General features: G+C 40.7%; 1 protein-coding gene across 4 annotated transcripts in view; it reads right to left on the bottom strand.

Annotated features, from left to right (window-relative positions):
* Positions 1–12697, bottom strand: part of ADHFE1 (alcohol dehydrogenase iron containing 1) — a 47448-nt gene that overhangs the window by 20195 nt on the left and 14556 nt on the right. For all 4 annotated transcript variants that reach the window (XM_077270592.1, XM_077270591.1, XM_077270590.1 and 1 more), the window contains exons 4-8: positions 8237–8274; positions 5018–5071; positions 4267–4421; positions 3250–3446; positions 1341–1418 (exon numbers count right to left, since the gene is read on the bottom strand). In XM_077270592.1, the coding sequence (XP_077126707.1) occupies positions 1341–1418; positions 3250–3446; positions 4267–4421; positions 5018–5071; positions 8237–8274 (522 nt within the window). The remainder of the gene's footprint in view (positions 1–1340; positions 1419–3249; positions 3447–4266; positions 4422–5017; positions 5072–8236; positions 8275–12697) is intronic.

Genomic DNA, 12697 nt, shown 5'->3' with positions numbered 1-12697 from the left:
TGTGGCATTGACCTGGTCTCTAATCTGAGCTGCTGTTAACCTGCGATTTCTGAGGCTGGTGACTCGGGTAAACTTATCCTCAGAAGCAGAGGTGACTCTTGGTCTTCCTTTCCTGGGGCGGTCCTCATGTGAGCCAGTTTCTTTGTAGCGCTTGATGGTTTTTGCCACTGCACTTGGGGACACTTTCAAAGTTTTGCCAATTTTTCGGACTGACTGACCTTCATTTCTTAAAGTAATGATGGCCACTCGTTTTTCTTTACTTAGAATTTGTATTATGGCAAGAAAAAAGCAGCTAACAGTCTATTCAGTAGGACTATCAGCTGTGTATCCACCAGACTTCTCCACAACACAACTGATGGTCCCAACCCCATTTATAAGGCAAGAAATCCCACTTATTAAAACTGACAGGGCACACCTGTGAAGTGAAAACCAATTCCAGTGACTACCTCTTGAAGCTCATCAAGAGAATGCCAAGAGTGTGCAAAGTAGTCATCAAAGCAATAGGTGGCTACTTTGAAGAACCTAGAATATAAGACATAATTTCAGTTGTTTCACACTTTTTTGTTAAGTATATAATTCCACATGTGTTAATTCATAGTTTTGATGCCTTCAGTGTGAATTTACAATTTTCATAGTCATGAAAATACAGAAAAATCTTTAAATGAGGTGTGTCCAAACTTTTGGTCTGTACTGTATGTTACACCATCGCCAAGTTCTAGGGTATCATTTAATACTACCTTTTTCTCTACAGTGGAAGCAGACAACTACATTTTTATGTTTTTTTTTTTGCAAATATTTATTGATCAGTATTTGGAAAATTATGATTTGTTGTAATATTCCTCATTACCTTATTTTGCCACTTTCTTTGCTAAACACTATTCTGCAATTTTGTTTCAGTGCCATGTTCATGCTCCTTTAGAAGCTCCTTACATCTGATCCGTACGCTGCATTCAAATCTGTGTTAGAACATTCCCTTTCTCAAAAGTGGGTGAAGAGCAGACAGGCTTAGAAAGGGAGAGTCCTGTACATTGATTGTTTTAAATGCAGTGCAAAGATCTTACAGAGCAGCAGCTAAAAGCAGCTTGTAAAGGAGCATGATTTTGGCATTGCAACCTCACAGCATAATACTGGAGTGCTTGGGAGAAAAGGAGGCAAAATTAGGTGAAGCAAATCATAAAAAATCATAACTTTCCAAAGTAAGTTCAGTTACGCTAAAAGAATGGATGGTTTGATTGCATGTCGTATTTAAAGTTCACGTGAAAGAGCTACGTCTACAAATCATAAGAGACACATCAAGAAAAAGAACATTTTATAGAATATATAACTTTAATTGCTCTTACCAGTTTTTGCTTTAAGTTCTTCATAATCAAAGATTGCAATCCCTGTGGTCTCACTTCCAGTTCCAGAAGTTGTTGGTACTATTAATTAACATAGTGAGAAAGGTTAACAAAATAGTCCTTCCTGTTCAACCTACAGTGTTGATCCAAAGGACAAAAAACACAAGACCAAAGCCAATTTTCCTTATATTAAGGGCTCATTTCCACTTGCGAGAGAAAAAACGGTCCGCAATCTGGACCGAAAAAAAGGGATGAAAAGTATGCGATTATCATGCGAGTTCAATGCGATTTTTTAATCGCACCTTCCGTTTTACATCCGTATGACATCCGTAGGCAATCCGTTTTTTTTCTGTGCAACTATTTTTATACAATCATTTACAGGACTATTTACAGTGTTCTATGCCACAGAATGATACAGTATCCATAAAAAACGGACGTCATTCGCATGGTGCGAGTGCTGTGCGTTTTTTTTCTCGCACCCATTGACTTACATTGGTGAGTCTCGTCCGACAATCGCAGCAATACGCAGCATGCTGCGATTTTTTTCTCAGTCCGATTTCAGCTGAGAAAAAAATCGCAAATGAAAAGACACCTATTGAATAACATTGGTCCGAGTGCAATCCGATTTTTTATTGGATTGCACTCGTCCGTTTTCCTCGCAAGTGGAAATGAGCCCTAAAGGGAATAATTTCCTTCTAAACATGTGCAAAAAGATTTGCAGTAACCTGGTCCAGCATTCACTTTGGTACTTCACGTCAGCTGAACCAGGGTAGTGTGAACTCCGTCGGTTGGCATAGGAAAGTCTGTATTCTGGGGGAGTTTCACATCACAATGTTGCTTGAGGCCTTGTAATTGCGAAAGGAAGGAGCCCAGGATACCAGCATTTAAGTACTGTCCAAGGAAGTTCGCACTGCCCTGGTGCAGCTAACATGGAGTAGGTGGACCATAGAAGTGGAAATCATTTTGCTCATGTCCATTTCCTTTCTTAGCGATATAAAGCAATAATAAATACATTTCTTGATTAACGACTCATCTCCAGAAATCTTGTAAAAATGTGTTACTGAATTAACCACCACAACCAAGATTACGGCAATTCCATTTTTTTTAAGAAACAGTGCGTGCGCTGGGGCGATTCATGAGTCTGCAGTCACAAAGAGTGACTTCAGACTTATCATTTTGGACCGGACAACCCCTTTAAGCACCACTACACATTTTTTATGTCATACCAGGAGTGGTATTACTAATCTAAGTCTCCTGCTATTACTGGTAATTATATACTTACCAGCTGCCATCTTCACCTCTTCCCATCGCCATTCCGATTCCGATCTTCCATCTTGGGTAACTTCTGACTAACCAGAAGTCAGGGGTAATGGACATAAGCTCTCATGTAAGTCTATGAGAGCAGCGTTCTGGCTCTTATAGACTTGAGTTGTGACTTCCAGCTCGCCCAGCAAACATTGGAGCATCCGGCAGGTCACAACCTGCAGAAGACGGCCGGAGCGTCACTGAGAACAGATGAAGACGGCAGCCAGTAAGCATATTACTAGGGGCAGGGAACTTACATTAGTGACACCACTCCGTCGGATAGTGCAGTACTTGAGAAGGGAAATGATGAGAGCATGTACCAATATTTCCAACAGGTCTATAGGTGCTGTATGGAAGTGTACATACATTTTCACTAAAGCAGCCCATATCATTAAATTAATGATGTTGGATCTTACATGTGCGAGTGTCTCCTGATGTCTCCAGATGACAGGCGTCCTGAGTTTTGGGGAGGTGGAGAGCTAACACAAACAACAACTATATTGTGTAAGATTAAGGGGTGTATACCTGCAATGACCTCCAGTCTCAAGTTTCCTATAACCTAAAAATAGCTAAATCCCCTCTCCCCCCCCAAATTATTTATTTTTACCTGCAATGAGGGGCTTGAGAGCCACAGTCACTGGCTTTCCTTTTCCAATTGGGGCGTTGACATAGTCCAGAAATTCAGCATCAGGACTGGATGCATAGAGGTTAGCGGCCTTACAGGTGTCCATGACAGAGCCACCTCCAACAGCGACATAGGCATCAAATGAACCACTTTTCGCAAACTGTATCGCATCCTTGAAGCTGCATGCAAGTATATTAATTTTTACTTTTTCATTATCACTTCATAGATAACTGCTTGCCATTAAAAGTGTTGTCATTACTATACTTACTGCACTCAATAGATATTCTTTGCAACATACTACACGTAAAACCCTTACACACATTAGACAATCCAATGTACCCGTGTTCCTCCCGACTGTCCCACAAGAGATTTTCATGGTGAAGAGGACTGGGCAGCTAACAATTAAGAAGCCCTCCTCCCATTAAAGTTTTTATCCTCTTAATATATCACAGTCATCATAATATATAGCATAGCGTGCTAACAATTGCTCATTTTGCCTTTCTACCCAGTAAATTCTTCTCTTTTCTCTGCTTTATGTAGAAACAGGAAGTATCTTGTCCCTGCATTTTTAAATCTCCTCTTCAACTCCTGACTAGAGATGGGCGGACACCTAGATGTTCGGGTCCGGCAGGTTCGGCTGAACAGTTACAAAAAGTTCAGGATCGGGTACCAGAACAGTACTCGGACCTGAATCCCATTCACTTGAATGGGGAGTCCGAACATCCAGCGTTCTAAACTTCTGTAAAGCACCTGGGGGTTCAAGGTGCTCACCACATATCTAGATAAATTTTACTGGAAAATGAGAAATTGCTGGTAAACTTTTAACCCTTCTAACTTCCTACCAAAAAAATCATATTAGGTTTTGAACACAGGATATCAGGTCATACATTACTTTTTATCCAATATATAATCTGTAATATTTAATACATGTTACAGTTACAACTTAATTTTTTTTTCCATATTCCAAACAAGCAGTTAGCAAGGCACTGCGGTCTTTACCTTGTATCTGTCGGCTCCACCCTGACCTTGTCGTACATGCAGAACTTGATGTCATTCTTTGTCAGTGAATTTATCACAGCTTTAACAGGCGGGAGATGTGCAAGGTTCTTATCTGTCATCACACATACATTTTTTGCACCCATATTGTGCAAATCCTTTGTAAAACAGAATACAAGGAAATAAGTAATAGGATTGTGCCAAAAAAGCCCACCAAAACCCTGAATACATCTAAATATTGACTGACATAAAAAATATTAACATTAGTTTCCGCATGGAATTTTCTTAGTAATATGTGGTCAGTTTTCTAATTATCCATTCACCAGAACTGAATTAAGAGCAGCCTCTTCATGCCTAAAACTAGAGTACATAGTAATAGCAATGAAACCCATGGCTTTCCGAGAGAGGGGTCTGTCTGCCTTCACTGACTACAGGATGATGACTTTGTCAACTTTAAGTTCTTTTCATATAATGCTTGAATGAAACAATGAATTCACATAATTACAAACAGAATAGGTTTATGGCTCAAGCCTAGTGATAGATAAAGAAATACAATGCATCTATGATCTTTTCTAGTAATAAAAAAGAAAACCTCAGAAATTTTGGTAAATAATCTAGGGGCCATGTTCCCAGAAATGGATCATCCTAGTAGACCTGCAGCATGCCGCGAGTTATAAAGAACTTCTGAACTTTTACGAACTATGAACCAATTGCCCTATTATATTCAGCGTTGACTGTTGTATCTTCTCCTTACCATTCCCACTTCTTTTGTAACACCTTCTCCATATCTGATGTTAGAAACGGCCATCTGAAAGATGGAAATAAATCCGTGAGAAATTATTGTGCCTAAGTGAGAGGACCATTGTCAAAACACGAAAATGCCATGTTAATAATTACCTACTATCTAAAAGTACGCTGCTTTTATCCACATGAAACATGGCATGATTTTACAAGATTTTTGTTTGATTTTAGTGTTATGTAGGAAGGGGGAAAACTGGGCAATTTAATAGGGCCCCCACTCTCTTACAGACCCGCAGAAATTGCCAAAGGTCCTTTAACTGCAGGAGTCTAGATGAACTAAAGAGGAGACAGAATGGTATGCACCGTATATGCAGTGTGTGTATATACATGTGTATGTATATGCTGTGTGTATATACATGTGTATGTGCAGTGTGTGCGCATAATCATATGATGATATTTAAATAATTGTTGATTTTTTTTGTCCAAGAATTAGGCTATGTGCACACATTTTAGCCTTTTTTAAGCGTTTTTTTCAGCTGTTTTCTATGGAAACGTTAAAAAAACCCACTTACATAAGCATCCCATCGTTTTTAATGCATTCCGCATTTTTTGTGCACATGCCGCATTCCGGAAAAAAACGCAGCATGTTCATTCTTTGTGCGGAATCGCGGGGATTCCGCACACATAGGAATGCATTGATCCGCTTACTTCCTGCATGTGGCTATGCCGACCATGCGGGAAGTAAGCATATCATGTGCGGTTGGTACCCAGGGTGGAAGAGAGAAGACTCTCCTCCAGGCCCTGGGAACCATGTACCTGTAAAAAAAAAAAAAAAAAAAAGAATTAAAATAAAAAAATCGTGATATTCCCACCCTTCGGCGGCTCCCGCAGCCTTCCCGCTCCTCGCGATGCTTCAGTTCCCAGTAATGCCTTGCGACAATGACCTGTGATGACATAGCGGTCTCGCGTGATGCTACATCATCTGGGGTTATTGCCGCGAGGCATTACTGGGAACGGGAGCTGCCGTGAGCATCGTGAGGAGCGGGAAGGCTGTGGGGGCCGTCGGAAGGTGAGAATATCACAATTTTTTTTTTTTTAAATTATTATTTTTAACATTATATCTTTTTACTATTGATGCTGCACAGGCAGCATCTATAGTAAAAAGTTGGTCACACTTGTCAAACACTATGTTTGACAACTGTGACCAACCTGTCAATCAGTTTTCCAAGCGATGCTACAGATCAAATGGAAAACGCTAGCATTCTGCAAGCTAATTACGCTTGTAAAACGCTAGTGTTAAGCGGGAATATGCATGCCAATTCCGCATGCGTATTTCCCGCGGCAGGAGTTGCAGAATTGCAGCTGAAATTTCTGCGGAAATTCTGCAACGTGTGCACATAGCCTCAATGTGGATTGTTGATCATGGAAAAAAATAAAGACATCTACTGAAAATAAGCCCTAAACCAACTTCTGGAGCAAAAAGTAATATAAGATCCTGTGTAATGATGAGCGAATATACTCGTTACTCGAGATTTCCCGAGCACGCTCGGGTGTCCTCCGAGTATTTTTTAGTGCTCGGAGATTTAGTTTTCTTCACCGCAGCTGAATGATTTACAGCTATTAGCCAGCCTGTGTACATGTGGGGGTTGCCTGGTTGCTAGGGAATCCCCACATGTAATCAAGCTGGCTAACAGATGTAAATCATTCAGCTGCGGCGAAGAAAACTAAATCTCTGAGCACTAAAAAATACTTGGAGGACACCCGAGCGTGCTCGGGAAGTCTCGAGTAACGAGTATATTCGCTCATCACTAATCCTGTGTTACACAGTAGCATAATGACAGGGACATTCATTGAAGTGAGTGGGTCCAATATACCAACAGTATGACCTATTGGTTTAATTTCACATCATTACACTCTTTACACCCAGAGACAGTGCTTGTATGTTGACATCCTTAAGGGCCCCATACACATCAGATAAAAGTCGGCCAAATTCACAGACTTCGATGGGAGCACACTAAGGCTAAGTTCACATTAGCGTTCGGGGGATTCGCGGAGGGCTGCGTATGTCCTCCGCTAAGCCCCACTTACTTCTGCATGCATCCTGGGTACCTATCTTTAACATTGGGTACGCAGGACATGCCGATGTATGTGGTTGTATCCAGATGCATTGTTTTGACGCGCCCGCTGACCGCACGGCAACGCAACAAGTTGTGTTTTGTGTGGACGGCGGGCGCGTCAAAACGATGCATCCACATACATCCGCATGTCATGCATACCCAATGTTAAAGATAGGTACCCAGGACGCATGCAGAAGTAAGCGGAAGTAGGCGGAGGACGTACACAGCCCTCCGCAAAGCCCACAAACGCAAATCTGAACCCAGCCTAATGTGTAGTGGGGCCTCTCGACTCTCCTCTGACAGATAACCAATGGAATTTTTTTTCAGCTCTTAGAGAGAACACGAGTGCTTGACCGAATGGAGCATTCCTATGTATTAGGTGAGTCAGGAGAAATAGCTGTCAGCCGAACAATTACTAACACATATGGCCAGCTTTTCTATTTACTAAAAAGAAGGGTCACTTTCTCCTTTATCATATTTGCCTATATAATGGACTTGCAGAGAGAGAAATCCCTAGTTCGGTCCACTCTGAGCAGGCGATGTTTGGAAGAGACAAATATGTGCCTAATCGCCAGTGGGCATTAAAACAGCTAGCTCATTTACACCTAGCCACATAGCTTAGCCATCAAATAGTGACAATGGGTCATTTGTTTATTAACAATTTATAATGAAGAAATGTTCCCCACCAATGTGTAAACGGCATGTGCTGCCGGCAATATGCAAACTGTATGGGACCGAACAATCACTGACAATATTTTGTCCCATACAATTTTTATTGGTCCATGTAAAAGGATCTTTCAAAAACGTAGATTGACTTCTTAGATAATCTATTAGTGCTTTTTCATGGCAGAAATCTGCCAGTGTAAGTCCTGATTTACACATACTACATCAGACATTTTTTTTTTAATTGACCTGCTCTTGAGCCAACACTCAAGCACCCAAAGGTCGCCTATCTACGCCAAACTCAAAAACTCATACTACATACAGACAGAAAGTAACTTAGGTCATAACATCACCTGCAGGCCACACGTTCTGCAGAACAAACCAAGTATTATTCCGCAATCTCAGATTAAGCCTTTACAAAGCAGGAATGAGCATCAATAAAGGACACGTACCTCAAACGCATAGTCTGCTGTTACTGGAGATGATGGGGCTGAAAGTAAAATACGTTAAATGCATCAATTTATGATACTGTTAGGTTAGGCTATGGGTTGAACTAGATGGACTTAAAGTCTTCCTTCAACCTTAATAACTATGTAATGTCATGTATTTGACCAAATATTAGACATTCTGCTCCATTCTGTAAGGAATAGCAGAGTGGCAAGCAGAATCAAAGAGAATGTGTCATCAGAAAATGGTTTATTGTTTAAATCAGGTTTTGGTGTTGAATTAATTTTTTTTTAGAAATTTTTGCCAATGTTTTTTTTTTTCTCCACATTGTGACCTATATTAAATAGCACTTCCTTTCAGGAAGAGTTTTCAGCAGGCTTCTTATCATCAGAGATATCCTCCCCAAAAATGGCCAACATAATCTATGTATTAGGGGGGAACCCCCCCGAGTAGTATACGAATCCGAAACAAAGGGAAGTAGTAGTACCTAAATTTATAATAGTAGATAATCTAAATTCAAAATGTAAGCAAACAGGATCAGCCCCTTTACCTCCCAAGGTGGTCTGCACGTTAATGACCAGGCCAATTTTTACAATTCTAACCAGTGTCATTTTCTGAGGTAATACCTCTGGAACGCGTCAACGTATCCCACTGATTCGGACAATGTTTTTTTGTGACATATTGTACTTCATGTTAGTGGTAAAATTTATTTGATATAACTTGCATTTATTTATGAAAAAAAATGTACACTTGGCTAAAATTTCAAAAATGTGGGGGAATACTACTTTTGAGGCACAGTGCAAAGTCCAAAAGGGAAGAGGAGCCATATTGGAGTTTACATTTTGCTGGAATGGTTTGAGTGTGCTGTGTCACATTGCCAGCGCCCCTGAAAAGCCAGAACAACAGAAACCCCCATATGTGAATTCATTTTACAAACTACACTCCCCAATAAAATCATCTAGGGGAGCTGTGATCATATTGACACCATATGTGCCTCACAGAGTTTTATACCATTGAGCAGTGAAGAAAGAATAAATTACATTTTTACCACTAAAATGTTGTTTTAGCCCCAAGTTTTAAATTTTTCTAAGGGCCAATAGGAATTTTTTTTAAAACAAACAAAGATATGGCGCTACGAGTGGCTGCAAACTGACCGTAACAGCGGTCCGATTAAAAATATGTAAAATATATATGCACACAACTCCCTAACAGGCGTGTTACACCTAGTGCTGGCTGCAACAGCCCAGCCTCAGTAAACTAGCACAGTAATAACCAATAGCTGATGCTAATGACAAAAAATCGCCTGCTGTATGTGTAACCGTACCGGCTAGACTACTTGCTTAGAGATTTAGGTGTCCGGTACTCACGCATAGATGTACGTTCTGGTTCAGAGCAGTTCCCGTCTACACGGGAGGTAGGTGTATAGATGTCAACGTTAGCCCAGGTCAGTGGCTACGGGTGCTAGCGGTGAAGATCGCAAGTGCCACGTGTAGTGCCAGAGACGTCCCGGCCGGTGGCGTCCCTGGATACACGTGGAAAAAAGGCCAGCACTGCAGAACAGTGAGTGACGTCACTGGCCTATGGGGGCCTGTATGGGCCAATTCTAACCTACGCGTTTCAAAGTGACACACACTTCTTCATCAGGGTTACCGCTCGCTGTCTTCACCCGCATATATAGGCACCTTGCACCCCGCTGTGTGTTTCCACTCCCGTGAGACTAAATGCCTCTGACTGTTACCTGTCATCCATATAGACATAGCGATCATGGGTTACCCCTCAGCATATGGACACCCAATTTTTCGCTATGTGTCAGGTATTCCCAGGCAATTATTCGCTGCGATATTAAATTAACCTATTCCTGTGTACATATTATGTATCACCAATTGCATTTTTATGTAAAGAATATTGCTAAAAGGAGCTTATCCTACCAAAATTAAAACATAACCTTTATTAAGACCATAAACATATAAAAACATATAAAAATATACGAAAAAGATGCATAAAATTTTTTTTAGCGTAGTTAAAAACCGATAAAAATATAAATATGTGCTTATACCATTATAATGCCCTACACTTTAGGTTAATAATGTACAGGGAAAAAAAGTTTTGTCCCCAGAGGAGAGGCTATAAAACTGTACCCACACTGCAGGCTACCCCTGTCACTAGAGTGCGGCAATACAGCAATAGAATCAGGTGGGCTAAAAATGTGTGGTAATTATCCCTACATGTCCAATATACTTGGGGATTACATAACGTATAAAGGGCCATAAAACTCCCACTGTAGGTCGATTCCTGTTCCCAAAGTGTGGCAATATAGTAATAAACTCGGATGGGCTATATGACTATTTTTTATGGATCTTTTTCGTATATTTTTATATGTTTTTATATGTTTATGGTCTTAATAAAGGTTATGTTTTAATTTTGGTAGGATAAGCTCCTTTTAGCAATATTCTTTACATAAAAATGCAATTGGTGATACATAATATGTACACAGGAATAGGTTAATTTAATATCGCAGCGAATAATTGCCTGGGAATACCTGACACATAGCGAAAAATTGGGTGTCCATATGCTGAGGGGTAACCCATGATCGCTATGTCTATATGGATGACAGGTAACAGTCAGAGGCATTTAGTCTCACGGGAGTGGAAACACACAGCGGGGTGCAAGGTGCCTATATATGCGGGTGAAGACAGCGAGTGGTAACCCTGATGAAGAAGTGCGTGTCACTTTGAAACGCGTAGGTTAGAATTGGCCCATACAGGCCCCCATAGGCCAGTGACGTCACTCACTGTTCTGCAGTGCCGGCCTTTTTTCCACGTGTATCCAGGGACGCCACCGGCCGGGACGTCTCTGGCACTACACGTGGCACTTGCGATCTTCACCGCCAGCACCCGTAGCCACTGACCTGGGCTAACGTTGACATCTATACACCTACCTCCCGTGTAGACGGGAACTGCTCTGAACCAGAACGTACATCTATGCGTGAGTACCGGACACCTAAATCTCTAAGCAAGTAGTCTAGCCGGTACGGTTATACATACAGCAGCCGATTTTTTTGTCATTAGCATCAGCTATTGGTTATTACTGTGCTAGTTTACTGAGGCTGGGCTGTTGCAGCCAGCACTAGGTGTAACACGCCTGTTAGGGAGTTGTGTGCATATATACTTTACATATTTTTAATCGGACCGCTGTTACGGTCAGTTTGCAGCCACTCGTAGCGCCATATCTTTGTTTGTTTTATACTGATTTCTCCTATTATCGGATTGGGCACATAATCCGGTTGTGATATCGGCAGCACTTGTGCAGCGTACAATTGTGGTTATAGCGCCAGTGTATATATTTTTTAACAGGAATTTTTTTTACAAAAAACTGAGGTCCAGAAGTGCATAAAAATGTCCCCATAATTTGTCTCACAATTTCTACTGAACGTGGCAATACCCCATATGCGGCTGTACAGTACTGCTTAGCCATATGAGAGACTCGGGAGGAATGGAGCGCTATTTGCCTCCTGGAGAGATTTTCCTACAACAGTTTGCGGACTTCATATACAAAGCCCCTAATTGCTAGAAGACCAGAATCCCCCCTCAAGTGACCCCATTTTGGAAATTACACCAAAATGGGGTCACTTGAGTGTACTGACGGTTTTGACTCCATGAGCGTTTTCCAAAAAACAAGCAGCAATGAATGTTGCTGAGTGAAAACTGCAAACTGCCGTTGTAGTAACCAGTACGCTGTAGTGACCGGTACCTTATAGTGACCAGCACATTATGCCCAGCTCATGCTTCTGGAAACATGTACCCATAAGTTAGGTGGGCTCTCATTGCTTCAGAAATGCCAAACATATGGACGCTATATGTTGTTTAGGTACACTGTAGTTTTTTTTAATGTTCGCGTGCTTACACAATAAAAACTATTTTATAGAAAAAATAATTATTTCTGCTATAATTTTTTTTATTTTTCCGCTGACATAGCTGTTTGATTGCTTGTTTTTTTGCGGGACAAGATGACGTTTTCAGCGTTACCATGTTTATTTATATCCGTCTTTTTGATTGTGTTTTATTTCACTTTTTGTTCGGCAGTATGATGACAAAGCATTGTTTTTTGTCTTGTTATTTTTTTGTTTTTGCTTTAAGGTTCTTCAATAAAGGGGTAAACTAGTGGGAACGTTTTATAGGTCCGGACACACGGTGATATCAAATGTGTACTTTTATTGTTTATATATTTTTAATAAAAATATTTATTTTTGGGTATAATATATTTAGGGTTTTTTTTACAATTTTTTTTAAAACTTTTTTTTTTTTTTAATTTCTTTTTACTTTGTCCCACTATGGGACTTTTAATTTTTTGCAGGCTGATCGCTTGTGTAGCATAGAAACGCAGTAGCATCCCTATGCTATGCGAACTGTCAGCGCTGTACTGACAAAGTTGCTTCATCATGCTCTGAGCATGATCAAGCAATTTTG

Source organism: Ranitomeya variabilis, chromosome 6, assembly GCF_051348905.1.
Source record: "Ranitomeya variabilis isolate aRanVar5 chromosome 6, aRanVar5.hap1, whole genome shotgun sequence".
Lineage (NCBI taxonomy): Eukaryota > Metazoa > Chordata > Amphibia > Anura > Dendrobatidae > Ranitomeya > Ranitomeya variabilis.
This window is presented reverse-complemented; position numbering and strand designations above follow the sequence as displayed.